Source organism: Oncorhynchus tshawytscha, linkage group LG29, assembly GCF_018296145.1.
Source record: "Oncorhynchus tshawytscha isolate Ot180627B linkage group LG29, Otsh_v2.0, whole genome shotgun sequence".
Taxonomy (NCBI): Eukaryota; Metazoa; Chordata; class Actinopteri; order Salmoniformes; family Salmonidae; genus Oncorhynchus; species Oncorhynchus tshawytscha.
Window position 1 is genome coordinate 21,385,891 of NC_056457.1, and position 27,648 is coordinate 21,413,538.

At 41.1% G+C, this 27,648-nt stretch overlaps 1 protein-coding gene across 5 annotated transcripts in view; it reads right to left on the bottom strand.

The window, feature by feature from the left end:
• Nucleotides 1-27,648, bottom strand: part of LOC112233576 (5'-AMP-activated protein kinase subunit gamma-2) — a 102,882-nt gene that overhangs the window by 22,704 nt on the left and 52,530 nt on the right. For all 5 annotated transcript variants that reach the window (XM_042308414.1, XM_024401316.2, XM_024401315.2 and 2 more), the window contains 3 exons: nucleotides 8,430-8,647; nucleotides 5,059-5,110; nucleotides 1,610-1,719 (listed from right to left, as the gene is read on the bottom strand). In XM_042308414.1, the coding sequence (XP_042164348.1) occupies nucleotides 1,610-1,719; nucleotides 5,059-5,110; nucleotides 8,430-8,647 (380 nt within the window). The remainder of the gene's footprint in view (nucleotides 1-1,609; nucleotides 1,720-5,058; nucleotides 5,111-8,429; nucleotides 8,648-27,648) is intronic.

Here is a 27,648-nt window from a genome sequence, read left to right on the forward strand (position 1 = left end):
AACAGGGTGGAAACTACAACACCTCCAGTGGGTTTTTACTCTTTCCCATGTAATATGAGTAACACGTTTACAGTTCATTTGGCTGTACATAACAGAAGAGATTTGGGGAAAATACATCACAACAGTATGAAAGTAAAACAAAATAAAACATTTACAAAAATAAAAAGTAGCACACTGATTAAACTGTGATGATGTTGAGAGAGGACCAGGTCTACTAGACAAATATATCTATTGCATTCTTGTGACCTGCGCACTAAGGTCACTGTCTGCTGTAATAGTTGTGGTTTGATGTTTAATGAAGAACAGGTTCAAGCTGTTTGACTGAGGTGTTGGTGGTGGTTGTGTTTGTTGTTCTTCTCCATTGTTTGACTGCTGGACTGCAGCCATTTCATTAAAGCCTTCTCACTGCTTCTCTGTAGGCAGACATCATGTCTGTAGGCAGACATCATGTCTGTAGGCAGACATCATGTCTGTAGGCAGACATCATGTCTGTAGGCAGACATCATGTCTGTAGGCAGACATCATGTCTGTAGGCAGACATCATGTCTGTAGGCAGACATCATGTCTGTAGGCAGACATCATGTCTGTAGGCAGACATCTGTAGGCAGACATCATCATAGGCAGACATCTGTCTAGGCAGACATCATGTCTGTAGGCAGACATCATGTCTGTAGGCAGACATCATGTCTGTAGGCAGACATCATGTCTGTAGGCAGACATCATGTCTGTAGGCAGACATCATGTCTGTAGGCAGACATCATGTCTGTAGGCAGACATCATGTCTGTAGGCAGACATCATCTCTGTAGGCAGACATCATCTCTGTAGGCAGACATCATCTCTGTAGGCAGACATCATCTCTGTAGGCAGACATCATCTCTGTAGGCAGACATCATCTCTGTAGGCAGACATCATCTCTGTAGGCAGACATCATCTCTGTAGGCAGACATCATCTCTGTAGGCAGACATCATCTCTGTAGGCAAACATCATCTCTGTAGGCAAACATCATCTCTGTAGGCAGACATCATCTCTGTAGACAGACATCATCAGAGTGTAGTGTGGTCTAACCATGGAAGGATGAGACCTCCAAGCGACATGGTGGATAAGAGATAACACTTAAAATGTAGAGCTTTTTAATTGCAGATTTCTATCAAGTCACAAGTTCAGACAAAAGCTATTTTTCTAGCTGGTGCTTTTGAAGATAAAACAGTGGGAGAGATTGCGAGGGTTTTTAAAGTGTGACAAGCTTCAAGAGAGAGGAACTGAAAGACTTTTACAAAGAGGATATCATAATAGTATATTCTGGCCTGAGGAGAAAGTCTCCAGCTAATTTCTGTGCTGCGTAGAGACATTTGTATCACTTTCCAAACCAAGACCATAACGGAGTTTACTTGTTTAACAAAGCAGATCAATTAGTAACCAGAGACATAGTACCATGGCACAAGCCATGACGCAATTGCATTCGAAGTTACTAGTCGATAAAACACAAAAAAGTTTCCTATTGACCACCTGTGTAGATGGAAAATTATCAGAAGGCGGGACAACAGAACAATGTTCTGTGACTGTCAGAAGTCTTTGTACAATAGATGTTCATTAGACGGAGCACTTACCTGCAGAGTAGTGTCAAAAACCACGAGCTTAGAGCTGGTAGGAACAATGTCATAGCACTTGTGTGACTTCATAAAGCGCATGTAGATATCACTTTCGGATTCTTCAAAAGCTGAAAGTAAAGCACATATATGCACAAGCATTAATTTGATGTTCTTACCAGAAAACATTAATACACAAAATACTAGGAATGGAACAACAATGGAAATCCTGATGCCTTGTACTTTGACCAGTAATGAGGAGGTACAATGACTTCCACTGATTCATGGTTTGCTCTATGCACATCTAGAATATGGAAGAGACGTGGTACATGGAGAAAATGACTTCCTGGGCATTTTCATATAGCTACAAAATATGATCTCTCAAAACCACTACAGTGTTATGTGAGATATCCTGGGTGTCTGATATCGCCTTCTCAAAGGACCTGAATATAAAGGGTATATTCAATGAACTAAGAGACTGGAAGTTTCTCACTCGCTGACTACTGACTCAATCTCCAGGGCCGGTTGCCATGGTAATTCTCCCTGTACTATTCAGCTACACTAAACAGACTTTTTTTTTGTTAAGCTCTTGAGACAACAGAGCAGTCGTTTGTTCTATGATTGGAAGGAGCCGCCATGCTCCCCACTCACCTTCCTCAAAATCTCTCCTCAAGGAGTCTAGACGATTTGGCCGACTTCGTCTGGACGTTGCCATACATTCTGGCGGTGATTTGAACCGACGCTGCAGTCTAACTGCTGTGCCGTCTGTACACCCGTCAGTGTATCAGGTTGATGCGTACGACTGACAGCTCCACTCCCATGGCTTTCGCCCTGTCAGTTCTAATGACGGGTGAGGAGGCTATGTCGACACCTCTGCCGATGGTCACAGCCCAGGTCCATACATATCACAACCTAGGTATCCGAGCCCAATGCAGCATTGCTAAACCACAGTCAATGCCTAAAAAGGGACGTGAATCCATGTCCATGGACATTGTGCCACTTGAAATAAATCTAATGCCATAATAACAACCTCTTCCATCTGCTTTGTCCTAGATGTTCGCCACCCAACAATCCCATAATAGCTCCGTTAGACTTTGCTCTTTTGCTATGCAGAGCAGCAGCAGTGCACAGCCTTACAAACCTGAGAGGAACGAGGTGCATTTGATTGAGACTAGATCAAACTGGTTTAAGACAACCCTAATGTAGTTGGAATGTCCTCGGGGGGGAAACTGAACATTTACATGTGTTCTGCTATCAATAAATTAGAGTCTTGGTTCTATGGAAAATCTTGTAACTTAAACCACTATAGGTTAGAGTATCAAACAGAGGTTTTGTGCACAGTGCACATTCCAAATCCCTGAACACAATGGCTGTGGCTGGTGCCCAAAGCCATTGCCTCACGATCACACTCCCACCAATCTCCAAGTAAAACTACTCTGACCATCTGAGTATTTTGATGTACCACTGAGCACAGGCTTGACACTCTGGCAAACAGCCATGTTGGCTATTCTGAGAATTGAATTAATGTAAAATGGTCTGTTTGTTTTGAAGAGCCTTGATGATTCACATTTGACCAACGTTGAAAGAAGGCTGCAGTAGCCTTCCATCTCACAGCCTACTGAATGATGGTCGGCTCATATGTGGCTTAACTTGAAAAACAAAATGTTGGGAAAAAAACAAATTATGTAAATAGGATTTAGTTTACCAGATTTACCCAGATGTCTGGTGTTGATGCCTTTATGTAAACCTCTACAGAGTACATCTAGGCTATTTCCATCCGAATGGAATGTTATGTAATAATGGTACCATGATGATAATTTCACACATCTTCTCTGTAATAAAGGTATAGTAACATTAGTCTTCAACCAGCCAGCCCCCACATCCCACCCACCCAGTTTTTTGAAGCAAGCAGCATCATGCTCACTGAATGTGCTGCGTGTGCCATGCATACTGTGATGTGACACACAGAGTGAGAGCTGCTGGTACAGTGAAGAGCCTTGGGGAAACACTCAGCGCTGACGTACTTGGTTACCTTAAAGATTACAGGGCACGAAGATCACCACCAGTCATGACAACGAAGAACAAAACCATGGCTTTGTTCAGCAGGGCAGAGTGTTCAGAACTGTTGCAGATACAGTGCATTCGGAAAGTATTCAGACCCCTTCACTTTTTCTACATTTCCTTATGTTACAGCCTCATTCTAAAACGGATTCAATTGTTTTTCTTCCTTATCAATCTACACGCAACAGAATAAGGCTGTAACGTAACAAAATGTGGAAAAAGTAAAGGGGTCTTAATACTTTGCGAACGCACTGTAGATATGTGGTGTATAGAACGGGCATGACATTATATCCTGTGCACTACGCAACTTAATCGAAGCTCTGAGCACTCACAAATAGGCTACTGACTAAACTTGAAAATGTCGCCAAATGTGTTGAAGACCGTGTCAAGTGACCTGAACTCACTGTACTAGAAGTGACTTTGGATAAGTGAGTCTGATAAGTGGCATATATATTGTATTTCATGTACAGTTTAGGGTAGCTGCCTAGGTGGGTAGATTGTGGCAGTTTTTTCTAGTTCTACTTCACATGTAATTGGTCTTTCATTTGACGTCAGATGATAAACACATCTGGTGAAGTAAGTCATATTCACAAACATCTAGATTAAAGCTCCCTTAATCAAGGCAGAATTGCACTGCCCTGTCAGTAGCCCCCATCATCTCCTTGTTCAAGCTCTTCTGTAGGGTATTTCTGATTAGATCAGTTATTTACAGCGAAGCTGAGACGCTATTTGGTATAAACACTAGATAAAATGGATACGCTATGATTCAGCATTCTCATTAATATACCACTGTCAAGCTATGGGGTAACACTACCTATGCTGCAGCAGTACTGTATCTGATACAGATGCAACATCGCATTGTGTCTGGACTGAGGGAGGCAGCCAACAGGTTAGCAGGGATAACAGCAAACAAGTTCCCCCCTAACATGAGCTGAATCCCCTTCATGCTAACAATGAAGGTCCCTGCCATCCACTAAAGCTTCTAAACATTGACATGATGGGCTACAGAGCTGGTATATAGTTCGGTTCCACCTTTGATATACTCACAAAGCAGTTCAAAACATGTTTGTTTTTTTATTACACGTTTTCATTATTAGACTACACCACTCGAATAATGGGAATATGATCCATGGGTGGGATTGTTTGGGCAAAAATACATTTACCACTAAATGTGTTATTGGCATGATATATGACTTGAAGGCACCATGTATGTTCAATTGACCAATAATCAACGTGCTATATGTCCTTCATGAACTGTTGCTTAGGCTAATTACATAAAAATCATAGATCATTCACAGATTCATTTGGCTGACGCATTACCTTGTCAACTGCCATGACAAAGGTTATGCATGAGTTTGCGGATCTACTAGTTGAAAATACATTTCCAAAAAGTTTGAAAAGAGGCTTACCTTCATCTTCTAGATCAAGTTTCTCCAGCATGCCTTCAGCTAAACCGTGGACCTGTAGATAAGAGGTACAGATAGCCAATTGACCGAATGACTCTTCTCGCTCCTCTTTCACTCCACAGCCCTGCACAGGCAACGATGGCAGCAGAGACCAGGGCGCAGTCGGTTATGAAATACTAGTAGGTCGTAGAAAAAGTAACGGTTGTCAACCACACTATAGTGGATACAATGTAGCGAACAGATAGCTTATGTTGCCTTCCCGAGCTGCAACTAGCCTTCCGAACTGGTAACGTTACTGATTTGACAGTCGCCGGGCATGAGAAACTCCTCTCCTCTTGTGCGGTGCCAACACAAAAACGAGAAACACAGTCCAACCGTTTCGTGCATAAAAGGCTCCTGCGATTTTCATGAACGCATGTCTTTCTTTTCTTGCTCGGTGTTGGTAAAAAGAGTAGAGTAAGCGTATTTTAGTAGACTAGAGAGCATTGTCAGGTAGCCTACATCCCGTAATTTCGTGCCGACTGACGACGCTTGACGTAAAATAGGATGCACGCTACCAATCCCCTATTCAAGTAAAAGTGGAACATTCCAATTTGCTGCAGTCGCTATGAAAAATACAATGAACGCCTGCCAGATCTTACAACGCCTGGATAGGTACTTTACCTATCAGCTAATCACATCATATGTTTTAGCAATCTGTCAGTCGATGACCGGCATTGGCTGCGTTTCAAACTCATTCAAGACACACCCTCCTCCACTTACCATTGCCTCACAGGCTGACTAAACCGTTGGTGTGCATGCCTTGCAAAATCAATTTAGAAATCTATGTTATTCAATTATTACACCCACACTGCTCGTGGGCTCCAACGAGCATCTGCTTTACCAATGGCTAAAATAGAGGTAATTTCTATTTCTGACGCTATTTCGCGCTGCAAGTCCTGGCTATCCCATCTCCTCATTGGTTTATAGAAGCAGGTACCCACATGCCATCTCCTCATTGGTTATACCCACGTGGGTGACTGAAAGATGAATGAGGTCAGTGGCAGTAATGCACCTAATTTATGAAAGTTGCCAATCGCAATATAAAGTCAAGAGAAGAAAAAGCCTAGAAGGAGGAGAGACGACTAGAAACGATTCGGTTGACCGTTTTGTGTGTGGATTAATTGTCGGAGTAGAGGACCTTGTGCATTTCAGGTAAAATAACAACTCAATGTTTATATCCCAGGACAAATTAGCAACTGCAAGCTAGCTAACTAGGACATAAATGTTTAATGCTTTTCAACCTTTCCCTAAAATTAATGTAATTGGTTCAGAGTTTGTTTAGATATTTTAACCTGTGTCGTGATCGTGTTTTGTGTGGGGGGATAAAATACATTTATGCACGATGGCGCGCGCAGCCGGTTTGGGTTCTGTGTTACGCCCTTGGGGAATCCCTGCGACCATCTTCGTCGTCGATCCCAATTGATTAGCCAACCGAGGGAAGTTGCCAACGTAAGCCTCTCAGCCCTCATTTTTGATTGAGTTTGCGAGTGTACAATTATGTTCACTTCAGGGCCTGAAACGCCCCATAATGCAATTCGCGATGATTGTACATCTGCTAAGAAATGTCAGTAAAAACTTAAAACCTCAAAATGTCAATATGGAGAATTCACAGGAATGTCCCTGTATTGATGTGTAATATTGTTATTATTGTTGCAATATAAAAAAAATACTGAAATATAAAATATGGAAAAGTCAACATACAAAGGTAAAAAAGTAAAAACGAATGTAAATAAGTTAGAAATGTTGATACTAATGCACTAACATGTCTCAAAAGTAATGTTTTTGTTTGGTTAGCTTTTGGAAATTGTAGAAATAAAACATTTTCCTTCTTCAGAAGCTAGGCAGGCCAACATTAGTTAGCTTATTAATTTGCTAGCTATCATTCAGTAGGCGTATATTAATAATTATGTAGTTAATATAAGTAAACATGCAATCATAATTGACTCTAGCACATAAAGCACCCACAAGTTACCGAAGCTGAAAATACAATAGTCGCGGGACAAACGACTGACAAATTTCAGGGCAAGGAAAATGTATAACTTCCTCCCTTGTCCCTTGCCCTGCAAGTGTCAGACGTCATCAGAAGTGTCCACTTAATTTGAGGGCTGAGGGGAGAGGGTGTGTTAAGTGTTTGGAATGCAGCCATTGTTTAACATTTTTCACATTCTTGATTAGCCTTGATTAGTCCTCCAATTACAAATTATGATACCAGGCAGACAATGTTAATTCAGTGATTAATGAAATTGTATGCAAATGACAACACACATTCACAATTTATGATGTGCCATGCTCAATCAAAACTTTGGTTCTGAACCTATCAATGTAATATTTAAACTGTGAAGTATGGAATAAGCAAAAATATGCATGAGAGAGAGCAATAGAGACCTTTAAGATTTCTCTAGATTGAAGTTGTTGATTATTGTGGTTGTTATACAGTGTCTCTCTTGCCTCATCCAGCCATCTTGCCAACTCCTATGATCATTGCCATGCCAAATAGCATGCCAATGACCATAGAAGTTTGCAAGACAGTACAAACAGATCTGGGATCAGGCTAGTGTCTCTCCACTAGCTGAGTGAAACCAGTGTATCACCTGGCAGAGACAGAGAGGGATCCCACTGCGCAAAAACGTCTTGAATCAATGTTGTTTCCATGTCATTTCAACCCCCAAAATCTATGTGATGATGTTGAATCAACAAGAAGACTGATTGTATTTGCAAAAAGTAATCAACGTAAGGGCTTTAAAAAAAAAAACTAAATCCAGTGACATGGTGAAATGTATTGTTGATTTCACTTTGAATTCACGTTAGTTCACAACTCAAACTAGACGTTGAACTGACGTCTGTACCCAGTGGGATAGGATGCACAGTAAGGGCAGAGATTCCAGCAGCATACTGTTGTAGTTCTCATGGGCCACAGAGACAAAACAGACTCTAAATTCACAATTCTAAATAAAACAGTGCAGCTGCTTGGAATTCTATATAATAAATATCAAATTAGATGGACGTTAAAGTGATGACAATCATTTGCAAGAAGCGACAAAATATGTAAATGCTTATGTTAATGTACCCAGCTGTGGTCTGGACCACCCATCAATGCATTACGGGAGGGAACAGCCACCAGAACTGACTTCATAGATGAATCTCAATAGTTTGAAGTAGCTTCCTCTCCTCATCTCCTTTCCTTAATCTGCACTGATCTGAAAGGACCATTGCAGTATTGCTTTTGCCTATCCTTTATGGTCAGATCAGTGCAGTTGAAGAAGAAGAATCTGCTTTAGACTATTCAGATGCACCCTATTTCAACTAGTTTTTATCAGTGGGGTAGTACTCACTGGTCGTGATCGTGAGTTAGCGATGGGGGCGGAGGGAGTCATGGGTGGTTTGGAGCAGCGTAGACTGAAGCGCTGCCCGGTGTCTGGCGGGGATGAGTAGGAGCGCATCCGTGCCTCCAGCCTCTCCGGCTCGCTCCGATAGGCCTCGAGCGGGAACGCCGGCGGCTGCTTGGCGGCCTGAGTCGGAGGAGTTGAGGGGGGCGAGGAGATCCCGGAGGCTAAGGAGAAACGAAGAACGGGAACAAGAGGTGGATTAGACTTTCAGTATGAAAAAGACCTGAGGATCTTTCTGCCGTAATCTAACATGTCTGAGGGCGATGGGCATCCAGAGTGCCACTATGCAAGGAACCACAGATGGGGTGTTGTCTGATTGAACATTGAACATAATTGAACATTTAGCAAGGATTCAGAATGAGATAGATAGGGAATAAACCTGTAGTGCTGCCTTTTTGCAAGTTGAGACAACATTATTTTGGTGATGTGGACAGAGCTTGGAGATGTTAATCAGATTCTCCTGTCATTTCTATATGTATTTTTTTGAATGCAATATACAGTCAAAGTCAGCCTGTAGGTTATTCAGAAGATTCAGAGAAGATTTTGTAATTCTACACCAGCAGTAATGGAGTTCAGAGACAAAAAATAGCTGGAAAGTTATTTAAAACCCCTCAGAGAGGATAATTTATTGCTGTAGCAAGCATTTTTACACTGTAACAAAGCCAGGAGGGATGATCACCTTTCAACTTCGAATTCAAAAGGACAGAGCTAGATCAAAAGACATCTTAATTCATAACAACATAGCCCTTAGAGAGATGTTCAAGAAGAGGTTTCAAAAGAAACGACAGATACACCATTTAAACAGTCAAGTGTGAAGAGAAAGTCCATATTATACTAATGAGCTACTGTCATACTAGTTACGTTCTCATCACATGCATGGCATACACACATCCTCCTTTCTGGCTATCCAACAAAACAGGAATTTACAGGGAGTAGGTACCACTAATCAGCTCTTACTCCCAGAGGTTCTAATCTAACACAACCTTATTGACATGCAGATGATGCAGTACATCTTCCTTGATGAGCCCAAGCATAATCAATAAAGTCCTCTAGGCACTTAACCAGACTTTTAAGCCCTTACACTCGTGGGAATTGGCCTATATGGATAGGGCTAAATTCTAATGTATAACCATGGTAGGAATCAAAAAGTAACAATTTGGAGATTATGGGGAAATTATTAGACTAAATATGAGGACAAAACAGTTAATCTGACACAAGACTGAACCCAAACATTACACTGTTGATTTCATGTGCATTTTACATTTACTGTACTTTCCTGCATTTGATGACACAATCTGAAAATATTCTGGACACATTGAGTAACACAATAAGAATATTCATGGTAATGTGGGGTAGGTGCAACACAAGACAAACAAAATGACAAGGGGTTGAGTGAGATGACTAACTGGTGTCTCCAACGGGCCTCACCTCTCCAAAGTGTGCAAAGTTCCTACGTAATTTCAATGCACTTTTATGACTCAAAGAAGAGTCTTGAACTAATTTGAGCTCTCCTAGCTGTGCTGTTGAGGAACTAGAGCAATCAGACTTGTAGTTGTTTTGTTTGAAACACAGTCCTGCATCCCTGCCATCACACAATTACTGTTGTTGTTAACGCATTCCAAAAAAGCTCCATTAAAAAAAATCGCAATCTGGTCAGGTGAGCATAATTTGAAAGCGTGTTCTATTGCCAACATGGCTAGCTAAGTTACAAAATCACAGGATCTTACTGTGTTAGGCTTTCACAGGGCAATTCAGAGAAGCAGATCGTACTTTTGGTGCGCAAAGAATAGTCACGAGTGGATTCAGATGCGTTTTCAACGCCAAATTTATTCTCAATACGACAAACATAGGCTCATTCTATTCAGAACAACCCAGGGTATGACGCTATGGCATCTTGTAACTGTATATCAAGCATAGTGATCATAAACGTTGACACTGTATTAGGGCTGACCCCAAATAGTCGACTGGTCGATTGTTTGGTCGTTAGGCTATTGGTCGACTGAGATTGTTTTAGTCGAGCAGTAACAATATATATTATATACACTAAAGTCCAAATGTTTGGGGTCACTTAGAAATGTCCTTGTTTTTGAAAGAAAATCACATTTTTTGTCCATTAAAATAACATCAAATACGGTATAGATGTTGTTAATATTGTAAATTACTATTGTAGCTGGAAACAATTTTTTATGGAATATCTACATAGGCGTACAGAGGCCCATTATCAGCAACCATCACTCCTGTGTTCCAATGACACGTTGTGCTAGCTAATCCAAGTTTATCATTTTAAAAGGCTAATTGATCATTAGAAAACCCTTTTGCAATTATGCTAGCACAGCTGAAAACGGTTGTTGTGTTTAAAGAAGCAATAAAACTGGCCTTCATTAGACTAGTTGAGTATTTTTGAGCATCAGCATTTGTGGGTTCGATTACAGGCTCAAAAGGGCCAGAAACAAAGAACTTTCTTCTGAAAATCATCAGTCTATTCTTGTTCTGAGAAATGAATGCTATTCCATGCAAGAAATTGCCAAGAAACTGAAAATCTTGTACCATGCTATGTACTACTCCCTTCACAGAACAGCACAAACTGGCACTAACCAGAATAGAAAGAAGAGTGGAAGGTCCCGGTGCACAACTGAGCATGAGGTACATTAGAGTGTCTAGTTTGAGAAACAGGCGCCTCTACATTTTTTTCTCTCACTTGGACAACAAAACATTTGCAAAAGATTCCCCATTAGTGGGAGGGATGGGGGCAACTTCTTGTTCAAGTTCAGAACCGCTGTCAGTCAAAACAATACTGGCTGTGAAGCGGAAGACCTTGCGCTCTGATGTCATGTATAGCATGTTACTGTAGGCTACAGCCATGGCGTTACAATTTAGGTCCAGATCTGCTATTTTGAACCCGTATACAGGTACGAGTGGAAAGAGGTACGGGGTTAGTCACATGTATAGACTAGTATAGATGTAGGATCTTAATTTGATCACCCTGTTGCAGGAGAACTTTCAAGCAGCAATATGTAACTTTTTTGACGACCTGACCAAATTCACAATGAAATATGTGTTGCAGAGTGCACAGAATACGGTTAGGTACTGTAGGGTGAAATATGGGTAGGTTCTGTAGGGTGAAATATGGGTAGGTTCTGTAGGATGATATACGGGTAGGTTCTGTAGGGTTGTAATGTAGTCCTCCCCAGCAGAAGACGTGAACGGCATTACAATGAGGTCTAAAGTGAAACCTGTAAGTGATTGTGTGTGTGTGTGTGTCGCATGATCTTGTGTCAATTAATAAATAAAGATGTAATTTCCTACAGTTTCCTACATATTATTTAAGCCATGCCATTAGCTTTCAAAACATTTGCTGTAACCCTAGAGATTGATTGCCAGAGCTGTTGGAGCTCTATGGAGAATACATTGGTAGTAAACTCCATTGGTGAGCAGCAAGGCATTAAAACTCCCTTTAACACAGCAGAACGGACATCACGTTGTCCTACACCAAGCCATCCATTCTCTCTGTCTCTCGGTTGGTGCTACACACAACTGCAAGAGAAACAGGACAGGTTCCCTTTAAAGTCATTAGGCTGTGGACCAGTGTACACAGCTTCCCAGGCTAGAAGCAAGCATTATGAGGAGAGGGATGCAGGGAGAGGGAGATGGAGGGAGGGAGACACCATTTTAGCTATCTAACTAATGATATTTTGGATTACTCTAAAGGTCATAATAGACTTCTCCATAAAGGCAGGAGTGTAACTATTTCAAAGAGTTTTGCATAAACTGCCTGAATCATGCAAATGAGAACTCCTTGTGGTGTATTAAAACCTCTTAAGGTATAGGGGGCAGCATTTTCACTTTTGGATAAATAGCGTGCCCAATTTCAACTTCCTGCTACTCATGCCAGGAATATAAGATATGCATATTATTAGTAGATGTGGATAGAAAACAGTCTGAAGTTTCTAAACCTGTTTGAATCATGTTTGAGTATAACAGAACTTATGTAGCAGGCAAAACCCAGAGGACTAACTGTTCAGATTTTTTTGTTTTTTTTTGCCTCTGACTGTTCCCTGAATTCTCATTGCCAAGTTGTATTTCTTAGGAACCTGTTTTCTGTTCCTACCACTTCCACTGGATGTCACCAGTCTTTGGAATTTGGTTGAGGTTATTCATTTGTGCAACGAAGAAGAAGCACATCCAGGAACAACGTTACACTATTGAGAGTTGCGCAAGACGTAAAAAAGGAACATGGATTGTTAACTTCCTGTTTTGAAAATAGATTGCCCCGTCTACAATTTGATCGATTATTAACGTTTAAAAATAACTAAAGTTGTATTACAAAAGTAGTTTGAAATATTTTGGCAAGGTTAATAGGCAAGTTTTGAAATATTTTGTAGTGACGTTGCATTTTTTGGAAACTTTTTTTTCTGGATCAAACGCGTCAAATAAATGGTCATTTGGATATATATGGACGGAATTGATCGAACAAAAGGACCAATTGTGATGTTTTATGGGACATTTTGGAGTGCCAACAAAAGAAGCTCGTCAAAGGTAATGCATGTTTTATATTTGATTTCAGTGTTTTGTGTAGCGCCTGCAGGGTTGAAATATGCTACTCTCTTTGTTGACATTGTGCTATCATCAGATAATAGCTTATTATGCTTTCGCCGAAAAGCTTTTTAAAATCTGACATGTTGGCTGGATTCACAACGAGTGTAGCTTTAATTGAGTATCTTACATGTGTGATTTAATGAAAGTTAGATTTTTATATAATTTTTTGAATTTGCCGCGCTGCATTTTCCCTGTTTTTTTCTCCAAGTGGGACGCAACCGTCCCCTATACCATAAGAAGTGAACCTCTCTGAGCATGGAACCCAGTAGCGGACTGAAATTCCACAACATACGGTGATCGCTACATAGATAGTCATATTAAACATTCATAAAAATACAAGTGTCTCACATGTATCGAAAGCCTAGAATCTTGCTAATCCAACTGCGTTGTCAGATTTAAAAAAGGATTTACTGTGAAAGAATACGATGCAATTATCTGAGGATAGAGCCCCATAAAAACAACTATTTCAACCAGCACAGGCGTAACAAAATCCCAAACTGCATTAAAATAAATTGTTTACTTTTGACGATCTTCGTCCGTTTGCAATCCCAATGCTCATTGTTACACAATGAATTATCTTTTGTTTGATAAAATCCGTTTTTATAGCCTAACCCAAAACATTTTGTGAACCGCTTGTGTCGTGAATTCCGTCTCATTCCATTTTCAAACGTCACATTCCAGGTAAATAACCCACACAAAACGGGACTTTTCCAGTCATGTTTGGTTTCATTGCAATCAACTGGTTTGTTTGTAACACAACCAGTGAACCTGATGGGCCATTTCGCAGGACATATTGACTGAAAGAAACCGATTTGAAGACAACAAGTAATGACATAACTGTGCACCAATGATAGGACCAATGTTTCGTTGATTGACTGTATTTTAACCCAATGACCACTGATCGTCTTGAAATCTAGCTGGGTAGATAGCCAATGAGCTGAGGTAAATGGCAATATGCAATGGTTATGTGTTGGAAGACCAACCCATGTCGTAAACTCCAGCGTAAAGAGAGTAATTCGCTATTGAAGTTTTATTCCGGAAGGAGCTACGCATTTTACACACAGCGTTGTTTTGGTAAACGCGCAGATTCAGCTGTTTATATATCAATCAGTATGGCGTCATGGAAGCTAAATCTAAGTCTAGATATACAGATGTACACACAATTTTAGAAGAAATTGATCGGAAAAGTGAGACAGAGATTGTTGTAGGACGATTAATTTTGCGATTCCCAAGTGGAGGAATATTTTTTGAACGGAGAGGACACCGTTGTAGCCACTGTGTATAATCTGTAACGGTGCCTGCAGAAGAGGAACAATGTCACCGTTTTGGACTGGTAAGTTATTCTCATGCTTATGCCCTTGTTTGAAATTAATAATATAAAATATTATTTGTGATTTTTAAAATTTTAGAAGCAATGTATAAAAATGTAATGTGATGAAATGATGCAATGAAAAGTGATGAAATGTGTTTGCCGCCCCACCCCAACCCACATGAAATAGCCTATTTGAGGCTGTTGAGGGGAGGGCAGGCCCACAACAATGGCCAAAGTGAAATGGAGACAGTAGATACAGCTGGTCTGTTGTAATATAATAAAGACAGTAGATCTAGCTGGTCTGTCATAATATAATAGATACAGTAGATCTAGCTGAAATGTCATAATATAAAAGAGACAGTAGATCTATAATAATATATTCAACCTTATGTTCCCTGTACTCTATATAAATACATCTGTTTATTATACCTCAGCAGCACAATATTGTGTAGAGCTTTGGCAAAGTGGGTGATGTTATATCCTTCCTGTTTGGCCCTGTCCGGGGGTCTCATCAGATGGGGCCACAGTGTCTCCTGACCCCTCCTGTCTCAGCCTCCAGTATTTATGCTGCAGTAGTTTGTTTCGGGGGGCTAGGGTCAGTTTGTTATATCTGGAGTACTTCTTCTGTCTTATCCGGTGTCCTGTGTGAATTTAAGTATGCTCTCTCTAATTCTCTCTCTCTCAGAGGACCTGAGCCCTAGGACCATGCATCAGGACTACCTGGCATGATGACTCCTTGCTGTCCCCAGTCCACCTGGCCTTGCTGCTGTTCCAGTTTCAACTGTTCTGCCTGCGGCTATGGAACCCTAAACTGTTCATATTTACTCGAGGTGCTGTCCTGTTGCATCCTCTACAACTACTGTGATTATTATTTGACCCTGCTGGTCATCTATGAACGTTTGAAAATCTCGGCCATGTTCTGTTATAATCTCCACCCGGCACAGCCAGAAGAGAACTGGCCACCCCTCATAGCCTGGTTCCTCTCTAGGTTTCTTCCTAGGTTTTGGCCTTTCTAGGGAGTTTTTCCTAACCACCATGCTTCTACACCTGCATTGCTTGCTGTTTGTGGTTATAGGCTGGGTTTCTGTACAGCACTTTGAGTTATTAGCTGATGTACGAAGGGCTATATAAATCAATTTGATTTTATAGAGGACTGAGGGTCTTCCAAATATTGAAAGTGTGTAAATAGATACCAATGTTATTTTGTAAAATGTATATATTTTTTTCTTCATTTTTTTTGCATATATGCATATCCTTGCTTCCGGTCCTGAGCTACAGGCAGTTAGATTTGGGTATGTCATTTTAGGTGAAAATGGAAAAAAAGGGCGGATTCTTGCTAATTTGGCCTTTTGTCTGTCTTTTTTAATAATGTGTGCTGGCCTACATGTTCCATCACCTGGGTAATTACAAGAAAGGTTAATTGCACAGTTGAAATTATAGCTTGTCTGCTATGCAGCAAGGCAACCACTGGAAATATAGGTAATATTGTTTACTGCGCCATGATGTTTTCCATGTGTCGACTAATCTCTAATTCTTCTCGCCATGGTTGTGTGATCTATGAAACATCAGCTAGCCTCACACTCTCACAGCATGTGTCTGGCTTGTCTGACAGAAACGACAGCTTGCTGCCCCCCATGTCTCTCTGTCTGTCAACATCCCTACCTCCATCTCACTCAGGTTTTATATTTGCATTCATGTCCCTATGTCACTGTAGTATCTGTGGGCATCATAACAACAAGATGTCACAAGAAGGTTATGATGCCAATACATTACATGCATCTCTACCTTATTGGTTATGGACTGTATTTGTTTGATGTGGAATTGGACATTCTTGTGAATAAAGCAGTTGGACTAAATCACACTATGATGGAATTATAAACACACTATTAAATATATTATAAACACATTAAAACAAATGAACAGTTAATTCACGTGAATAGCAGTGGCACCAATTGAACTCTACTACAGAGCACTTTACACACTTCAAAGGGCACTTTAAAGGGCTGGTTTCAAGTGTCTTCTTCACTGGTAATTAAGGAGCTGGAATTATTCACTTGAATAAAAAAATTGCTCTCCATTTCGGCATAATTTGCCTTTAAGTAACACTCATGACCAGTGGTGACCTGTCATTTGGGGGGGGCTTGCCTGTTTTGCATGTTATTTTGGCATTCATTCGTGTCACATATCAGTTTGCAAACAATGTAAAAAAAAATGTATATATATATATATCATTGAGTTAATAAAGCTGCTAGAAACATGGTCTCTTTTTTGTTTTATTGAGTAAGTCAGCTCCAATGCAGGAGTTTCAGCCTAGCTCAGTGCTTTCTGTGGTGGTGGGGCAAGCCAGCAGAAAATATGGAGAATTGTGCCGTGATTGGCTCAGTGTTCTGTCACTCATGAGGACACGACGTCACCGCCAAGTCCAAGGGTAGACCTCGAAAATCATAACCCCTTGGGTGCTGCCATAGAGTTAAATTAGAAGTGCCCTTCCAAGAAGGCTCAAGATAATTGGCCACAGATACAATTACATCAAATCACGTTATATCTACAGTAGCTTTGATTGGACTGATCATCATACTTTCAAAATCTTAGCTAGCAGTCATCATCATGAATCAAGTCGACAATCTACTGGCAAATCCTTTTTAATCCTTGTCATATGAAGATAAATAATGAAGAGAAAATATAGATAAAACGTATCGGTGCTCATCGGCCATTGGACATAAACATTACACAACAAGTTGGAAATCTCAAAACAACTTAACTCGGAACTACAAAATCTGACTGTAGTGAATTCAAGACAACTGGGAACTCGGGGAAAAATAGCTACGACTGGGAAAATACATTTTGAACTTTCATTCAACTTGTAATTGCCACTTTCTAGAGCTGCGAGCTGAAGATCACTAACGTCATCATGATTCGACCAGTTGTCTTGAAAGAACCATAAATCCAGAGAATTGCAGACTTTGATGACAAAATATGCCCCCGAAGGACCACCGCGCCACCTTCCTGTTCAAGTGAAAAGTGTGGTGTACCGCAGGGCAGATCTCTAGGCCCTCTACTCTTTTTTATTTTCACCAATGACGTGCCATTGGCATTAAACAAAGCAAGTGTGTCCATGTATGCTGATGATTCAACCATATGTGCATCAGCAACCACAGCTAATGAAGTCACTGAAATCCTTAACAAAGAGTTGCAGTCTGGTTTGGAATGGGTGGCCAATAATAAACTGGTCCTGAACATCTCTAAAACTAAGAGCATTGTATTTGGTACAAATTCTAGACCTCAGCTGACTCTGGTAATGAATGGTGGGCTGTTGAACAAGTTGAGGAGACTAAATTACTTGGCGTTACCTTAGATTGTAAACTGTCACGGTCAAAACATATAGATTCAATGATTGTAAAGATGGGGAGAGGTCTGTCCGTAATAAAGAGATGCTCTGCTTTTTTGACACCACACTCCAAAAAGCAAGTTCTGCAGGCTCTAGTTTTGTCTAATCTTGATTATTGTCCAGTCGTGTGGTCCAGTGCTGCAAGGAAAGACCTAGTTAAGATGCAGCTGGCCCAGAACAGAGCGGCACTTTTTGCTCTCATTGTAATCAGAGGGCTGATATAAATACTATGCATGCCAGTCTCTCTTGGGTAAGAGTTGCGGAGAGACTGACTGCATTACTTATTTTTATAAGAAACAATGTGTTGGAAATCCCAAATTGTTTACATAGTCAACTTACAAACAGCTCTGACACACACACTTATTCCACCAGACATGCCATCAGGGGTCTTTTCACAGTCCCCGAATCCAGAACAAATTCAAGAAAGCGTAGAATATTATATAGAGCCCTTATTGCATGGAACCTTCTTCCATCTCATATTGCTCAAATAAACCGCAAACCCGATTTAAAAAAACAGATAAAGCAACACCTCATGACACAATGCCTCTCCCCTATTTGACCCCAGATAGTTTGTGTATGTATTGACATGTAGGCTATGTGTGCCTTTTAAAAAAAAATGATGTAGTTCTGTCCTGGAGCTGTTCTTGTCTATTGATGTTCTGTATTATGCATGTTTTGTGTGGACCCCAGGAAGAGTAGCTGCTGATTTTGCAACAGCTAATGGGGATCCTAATACAATACAAAAAAAGGTGAATGCAAAAATGTATTGTATGCTGCAGCATAAATGATGTAATATGCCAGGGAGGTATGTATACTGTAGCTAAGAAAGTAATACTAAATATACAGTGGGGAGAACAAGTATTTGACCTGCCAAATCTGCAGTGTTTCCTACTTACAAAGCATGTAGAGGTCTGAAATTTCTTATCATAGATACACTTCAACTGTGAGAGACGGAATCTAAAACAAAAATCCTGAAAATCACATTGTATGATTTTTAAGTAATTAATTTGCATTTCATTGCATGACATAAGTATTTGATCACCTACCAACCAGTATGAATTCCGGCTCTCACAGACCTGTTCGTTTTTCTTTAAGAAGCCCTCCTGTTCGCCACTCATTACCTGTATTAATGGTACCTTTTTGAACTAGTTACCTGTATAAAAAACACCTGTCCACACACTCAATCAAACAGACTCCAACCTCTCCACAATGGCCAAGACCAGAGAGCTGTGTAAGGACATCAGTGATAAAATTGTAGACCTGCTCAAGGCTGGGATGGGCTACAGGACAAGCAGCTTGGTGAGAAGGCAACAACTGTTGGCGCAATTATTAGAAAATGGAAGAAGTTCAAGATGACGGTCAATCACCCTCGGTCTGGGGCTCCATGCAAGCCCTCACCTCTAATAGTGCAATTAATGTATTATTTAGTGTTGAGTAGTGGCTTTGCTGGCATGCATCCCAGAGTTTGTTTTTGCCCGACTAAGATTTACATGCTAAAATGGCCACTGCTTATGACTAAAAAAAACACTCAACCCCTGTCTACCAAAAGTCTCCTTTTGTTACCATACACTTGACATTGGACGGGTGTATAACAACTAATTTCAATGCATTCAAAATGTTGATGAACTCATTGGCTAGCAGTAGAGCTATTTGTGATGATCTTGTCTGAGTCTTCATTGCACCATTATATTTGTATTTGGTACTTGATGTGTCACTGTTAGCGTTGCAAAGCTACAAGTAATTTACCAAAGTTACCGGAATCTTCAGTAATTTGGGTAATTGACATAAAATCTATGGCAATCTATCGTAACTTTGGTCATTTTATACTTGAATAACTTGTAAAAACATTGAAAGTGTCAAGTAATATACCCTCCCTTTGCAACCCTAGTCACTGCTACATCATGAAGCAGATGGAGAGAAATAAATAAGCACAGTTCGCCTGACGCACTCGCCAGCTGATAAAATAAAATGGCACAGTACAAACTGACTGAAAGAGACAATAATTTAGTTATTTGACAGCTCACAATCCATTTGGATTAGCAGGGATGTGTGGGTCGTCTGCATTTAACTGTAATCCATTATAGCTATGATAAACAACATGCCTAAAGTGTCATACTTAAATAAAACTAGAAAAAAATCCTAATGACTTAGAAGTCAAACAACCCCTGGGTTTCATTAGATCACAGTGCCATATAATCAACAAGTTGAATCATGGGATGTCATGGTGTGAGAACCATGGTAACAGAGTGTATGTATGAGAGTGAGAGAGAGCGCACTATTGGGGAGTTTCCATCTGTGACAGTGTCATGTAAGGTGACAGAGAGGCGAGAGCATTCAGCAGGGTGTACCAACATTCATTTCAGGGTGGGCGGGGGAGCATTAACCAAAACAGAGCCTAATAGGATGGTTAGATTTACACTTTTCACACGTGCACACACACGGCCATGTGACACCTCCAGTGTTTTACAAGGGAGAAATACTGCTGACTTATTCTTGACATTCAATCATTTGGATGAGTGGTCACTGGTCACCCATTCAGACCTACAGTATTAGAAGTGTTACTGGTTCGACTACCTAGAGCTAGACATTAATCATTTGGATAATGAAGAAAGCCTCTAACCACATTCAATGGCTAGCGGGGGCAACAAACTATGACCTTTCCAGCCCCTACAAGACTTTACATAACAACTGTATAATGACTTTAATTGTGTGATCATAAGTAGGGAGGTGAACAATAAATTGATTGATTGACTAATCAATCAATGGCACTATGTTTTCATAACGGTAAGAGTCTGACTTGCTATGTCCTCCAATGTCATTCCTCAAAGAGCTTTGCACACAACAGCCAGACAGGAGAGATGCAGTTTTAAAGTGTGCAAATACCCTGACCACATTATACTAAACAACGATCAGTACCCTTTTTCATAGGCCTGCACCAATATACTCGGGATAAACTGTAATCATTCGCATAGATTTTGGTAAAACAGTATTCACTGTTGTTGATTCTTCATCTGAAAAAGGAAGACGTTTGAATTCTAAAGGAAGCCAACAGTGCCACCTAATGACGTCAGAAAACAACTGCATTCCTCCATGTCAAACGAAACTCCACTGAATACCCATTCAAACATTCTGTCGTAGCACAGTGCTAATACAGTTTTGAATTTCTCTGCAAGCACCCGGTTGCCAGTTTGGATCAAATGCAGATTTCAATCTAAATACAATCTGTAAAAACAAACAGACAATCACCCCACCCAAAGTATGGACAGTCAAAGCTCATGTATTCAAACATTTCCCTCTCACCTTAAATGATCATCCTCTATTGGAAAATAAAAAACTACAGGCAGTAAATAAATAATCAGTGATGCAGTATGTGATGCTGAACTACTGTAAATAACTACAAGCATTTCCAGGTCCAGGTTGTTCCTTGCTGTTTTACTCTGTTTTCTTCTGTTTGGTGCCTAATGAACACATGTTTTGTTACTAGATGGAGTGTTGCCAGGAAATGTTCAAATGTCAGCCCTTCGATAAGTGAAGTTAAACCAAAAGGTTATTTAAAAGCTCTCGGTGTTTATCACTTGTTTGGGATGCAATTTGAAAGCGCATAGATGACAAGACTACATGACACCCCTCACATCTACCAGGAAACGTATTTGACATTGTTTACAGACTTTGAGGTGATCGTCATGGCGTTTTAAGAACTTCAGAGCTGTCGTGTAATTTCAAGGCAGCTAATGAGGAAACAGTAGTATCTTTATTAATCAAATGTTTTCCATGTCAGACTTTCAAACCTATGCTGTATTGCTCTGTTCATTTTATTTATATTTCTCGTTTGTACTCAAAAAAAATTAGGAACACCTAATTCCACTTTTAAATGTGAATTTAAAAAATCCTAAGCATAACGTCAATAATGCAAAATAGCAACTGTCTCTGCGGTCTAAATGTGGCTTTAAATTTTGGCCATCCCCAGAAGTATTCCTGTAATCTCAGGCCTTCACACTGTAATCTGTCACTCCATTCTCATTCACTGACAGTGGCCATGGTGATTACGTAAATGGCTGGATTTAGTTTACAATGGAACCATCTTCCACTCCCTGATGGCAAAAATAAGTGTGTGTATGTGGAAGGAGCATATCCTTTCCTCGCGGTGAAAGGATGTAAGAGAGCTCAGTATCAATCCAAAGAATGAACTGCAGGCACTCTAGGAAATTAGCTATCCAGCCAGCGTGGCCCACAGTGAGAGTGCACTACCCCAAGTTGAGATCAGGCCCATGAATGCGTTTTTCAAATTTTGTCATAATACATTTTAAAAATCTTCCCTTATTTTACAGAAACAGATAACTGAAATGCCTTAGTTGTTTCACTGGCATTTTCTCCCTCTCAATAGAAACTATCTTTCCCTGGCTTTTCATGCTATCAACACCCTGGTGACATTACAACATCCTAAGCTTCTGAAGCCTTCCAGTATCACATCGGTCATCAAGCCAGCTCCTTGAGAAGACAGTGGACTTTATGTTAGATCCAAGAAAACTATCACACTCACTCCCACACACAGTTACTCACTGAGCTTTTCTGAAGACACAGTTTTGGCATCAAATGTACAAATCACATCTACTGTAACTGTTTAAGTACAAATTGGTATTAGTGTGCATACAAATGCTGCCCGCTTACTGCTTCCCAAGAGGTCATGGGGCTCGGACTGCCTCCTCCCTGTCTGTCTGTCCGGCTCCTTCTTGCTCGCCCTCAGGCTCCCGAATCGCTTCATGGGGCACGATGGGACACAAGTATAGTGTATAAACCCAAGTAGTACATATCCAACTAAATACGAGATATGATTTAATCAAGCCTGAACAAGACCCGATTCAAGCATCAATGTTCACCTTGCAGAATCCGCACTTGAAACAAGCTGGGTCAATCTTCTCCTTTAGGAGCCCTGCCAAACTGATCCAAGGACAATACTGAGTAGTGACCGTCAATCCAAGTAGATGATCCCAGGGGTTCTCTCCAATATAGACAGCGTGGAGAGACTGGAGATTAGAGCCAGCTAGATAGTTCACAGTAGAAACACAGTAGGAAGGGAAGCAGGAAAGAAATCAGGCAGGCTGGCAGGCAGGCTGAAAGCTTAACCCCCAGAGGAGAGCTGGTCTCATATAAATCTCATTCAGCTCTGAATCGGCTATTCTTCTTAAATGCACTTCCCAAGAGAACCTGTTCTGTCCTTTCCCTGCAGCTCTCTCTCTCTCTCTCTCTCTCTCTCTCTCTCTCTCTCTCTCTCTCTCTCTCTCTCTCTCTCTCTCTCTACCTCCCTCTCTTTGAATCTTTGAACGCTCTGATCCACTGAGGAGTCCAACAGCAACAGAGTCCCTGCTGCCGTAGACTGTCATGTACAGCTGTGTGGCTGGTGTTCCTTTAAAAAGAGGCTGCATCACAGAGAGGCTGTAAAAGGAAACGAAACCCGCTCCCTCTCTCACACACACACACTCTTTATCTCTGACGGCCACTGGCTCTGAGCAAAGCCCTGACACCCCCCTGCCTGCCGCTCAAGCTCTCCTGTTCTTCCAGAACTCTCCATCTCTCTCACACAACACACAACTTTCCTGCGTAGTGTTTCTTTAGCATGTGATAGGGTTGATAGCAGGTATCTGACAATATAACATGGTTTTATTACAGAAGTGCCTCTGTTGATTTCTACTATCAGGAGGGACAATACGATGAATGTTCACTGATACATAATATTTTTCATTCAAGGGTCAAAGACCACACACTAATGCATGGACTAAGCCGATGCCCCAGGGACACGCATCAGTACCTGTAAGTTACAGACCACAGGTTAGTATGAGAAGGGAAAAGTGTGCTGGGAACTACCTGGCTAGTCATAGGTAAAGCCTGGGTGGTCCTGAGGATTTTTAACTTGAACAAGGCTACCAATCCTGTTCAGGGAGACCATCATTAATAGCACTTTTGTAAAAACCCAAAGCTTTGGAGACATTTTTTTGTGGGGAAGTGTCACGTTCTGACCTTTATTTCCTTTGTTTTGTCATTATTTAGTATGGTCAGGGCGTGAGTTGGGGTGGGCAGTCTATGTTTGTTTTTGATTTGGGGATTTCTATGTTTCGGCCTAGTATGGTTCTCAATCAGAGGCAGGTGTCATTAGTTGTCTCTGATTGAGAATCATACTTAGGTAGCCTGGGTTGCACTGTTTGTTTGTGGGTGATTGTCTATGTTAGTTGCTTGTGTCAGCACAGTCCTTATGAATGCTTCACGGTCTTTATTTGTTTATTGTTTTTTGTATTCAGTGTTCAGTTCTTTCTTTTATTAAACATTCAACATGAACACATACCACGCCGCATTTTGGTCCTCTGATCCTTCTCGCCTCTCTTCTTCAGATGAAGAGGAGGAAGATCGTGACAGGAAGAGCATCCTGCCTTCTGCATGGAAGAGCATTCTGCCTTCTGCATGGAAGAGCATTCTGCCTTCTGCATGGAAGAGCATTCTGCCTTCTGCATGGAAGAGCATTCTGCCTTCTGCATGGAAGAGCATTCTGCCTTCTGCATGGAAGAGCATTCTGCCTTCTGCATGGAAGAGCATTCTGCCTTCTGCATGGAAGAGCATTCTGCCTTCTGCATGGAAGAGCAGCACACGGCCTCAGAGCTACTGTTCTTTTCTCAGCCCCTGATATGTTAAAGACTATCTGAGGTAAGCTTGAGTTGGTTTGTGTGTAGGAAGCAGTCTTTTTTTGAGAGTGGTGATATTTCTTTCTTTGGGAAGTCTACACTCAACTGAACACTGGCTGGAGCAGGGGCGCGTGTGAGAGGGAGAGCAGATTGTTTCATCAACGCATTTGTCGTCCTGGAAAACTCCACAGTTCAGCTGCGACCACATAGAGTCAGTTGTATTGTGAACACCATGGGGCTAATGAAGTCACAAAAGAGAATTAAAAAGCAACAACAAATCAACACTAACATTATAACACTATAATTCCACAAAGCTCTTTACACCTCCTACCTGGGAGCCAAAGTCCATAATTAATGTTGACGACAAAGAGATCAGGAATAACCTACTGAAACCAAACTTAAATTGCCAAATGCCCCCTCCATCCCCCCCATTGATGCCCATTGCAACCTCAGAAAACTGTGACAAAGTAAAAATGGCTGGACTCTTCTTCAGACGGCAGTGTTTGGCTTATATAAAAATAATTAAATAGGCTCTGATGGATCTCCTCTCATATTCATCATATCCCTGTCTCCTCCCTGTTATTTTCTGTTTAGAGGGACACTAATGTGCCAGTAAATCTCCAAACAACCTTATTTAAGTCAGATTTTTTATTCTTCTTGTGAGCAGGGTTTAACTAATCCCTCCCAAAATCTTTGACTTTCTTTTTTTAAAACCAAAATGCAATCAGGAGTACAGGCCAAAGAGAGAAGGGTGAGAGGGGGAGAGGGAGAGAACAATATAGAGAGGTTGTGTGAGGGAGGGAAAGAGAGAGAAAGACAAAGAAAGAGAGAAGGGCAGAGACAGTGGGGCAGAGAGAGATAGCAAACAAGATGGAAAGAGAGGTTGTGAGAAATGTCCTTGACTTTGCTTGACCGCTTGGACATTTAGCTCGGAATCCTTTCATGTACTGCTGGTACACATTAAGCAGATAAAAATGTGTGTGTGTGTGTGTATGTTGTTATCACTTGTCTTGCATCATGGCTTCAAGCCATGACATTTACCATTATAGTCCTTACTCACAGTATAGGTCCCTTACTTTATCACACTCCAGTACTAACCCTGCAGCACTGGGGGCTCATGGGAAAACATGTACATAATAGTTAAATACATTCATAAATGGGTGGGGGTGGGGGGGTTCAATTCTGCGGGATTCTATGAAAACCTCATTCACTGGCTGCTGAAGGTCAACTTGTGTTTCTGGACAGAATCCAGATCAGTCTAGTCCATGCTAATTACTCACCTGTTGACACCCTCTTAATAAAACACACAAGAATTTACAGAGTGGGAGCCATGTGTGGAAATGACCTACCTGTCTGTCAAAGCTACCTCTAATGCAGCTTGGTTTGAAGTGAGAACCTGGTGAACTTGCATGCTAATGCAGAATATGGCAACATACTAAGAACAAAATGACTATGTGAGGTCTGTACCAGAACTGTGTTCAAGGACTGTACCATACCTGGGTTCAGTGTCTGTACCAGAACTGTGTTCAAGGACTGTACCATACCTGGGTTCAAGGACTGTACCATACCTGGGTTCAAGGACTGTACCATACCTGGGTTCAAGGACTGTACCATACCTGGGTTCAGGGTCTGTACCAGAACTGTGTTCAAGGACTGTACCATACCTGGGTTCAGGGTCTGTACCAGAACTGTGTTCAAGGACTGTACCATACCTGGGTTCAGTGTCTGTACCAGAACTGTGTTCAAGGACTGTACCATACCTGGGTTCAGGGACTGTACCAGAACTGTGTTCAAGGACTGTACCATACCTGGGTTCAGGGACTGTACCATACCTGGGTTCAAGGACTGTACCATACCTGGGTTCAAGGACTGTACCATACCTGGGTTCAAGGACTGTACCATACCTGGGTTCAGGGACTGTACCATACCTGGGTTCAGGGACTGTACCATACCTGGGTTCAGGGACTGTACCATACCTGGGTTCAGGGACTGTACCATACCTGGGTTCAGGGACTGTACCATACCTGGGTTCAGGGACTGTACCATACCTGGGTTCAGGGACTGTACCATACATGGGTTCAGGGACTGTACCATACATGGGTTCAGGGACTGTACCATACATGGGTTCAGGGACTGTACCATACCTGGGTTCAGGGACTGTACCATACCTGGGTTTGTTGGCTTTCTAAAACATTAGCTGTGCTTGGTTTAACCTGTCCAGATCTGCACCAGAGGAAGATCCTTCTCTCCATCACTACATGTTAACTTCACAACAACAGAGTATACCAGTAACTATGGGTTGTGGTATAAGCAAAAGAGTTGCAAACTGTTAAAGTCCCTGGCCTGAGCCCTCCCCTATGGGGTGATTATAGGGTGATTATAGGGTGATTAGCCAATCTCCAATGAGCACAAACACCTGTCAAAACCTCTCTCCACGGCAACCGAGACTAACCTCTCCTTGTAAGTCAAATAACTTGATATCTGTATTGAGAAGGGAGTATGGTCAGTAGTCTAACCACTGTTAATAAATAAATAAATAAATAATATATGGCCTAGATTGTTTGCCCATATTTTTCACCCACACATGGCAGTGTCGAAATAATCTAAAATGAGTGCAGGAAATGCAGAAATAGATGAAAATGCTGAAAAAAGTTTAATTGAACAGTATAAAACAATCAGAATGGAGAAAGACCAATTGAAATCACTTAGAATGTGTGTTGCCACCCTAAGGTCACACACTACTCATATAGCAAATTTAGAACTTTTATTATTTAAAATATGAAATACTGTCAAATACCGTCATTCTGTCCAATTTTTTAAACACAGTGATATGATATTTTGGCCATATCGCTCAGCCCTATCCAGGCCAACTATAAGGGTAGGGTTCCCACAATTCCATAACTAGAGCTCAGTATTACAGCAGAATGAAGCCAGCCAGTGCTGCCACACATCTACTGTCTGGTTCATGGACAGGCCACCAATGTTTCTTACACAATCAAACAGAATGGCTAACCACAAAACAAAATGACCACACACACATATTGTCATGTACGTGTGACAGCATGTTTCTCAGCTCAGCAGCCCACAATCCATATAGCAAATCTGAATGATTGAGGGGTGTACTCACATACTTAAGTGACTTGCACCCATACTCACATTCCCAACATAATTACACATTCACAACTAAACATTGTCCTC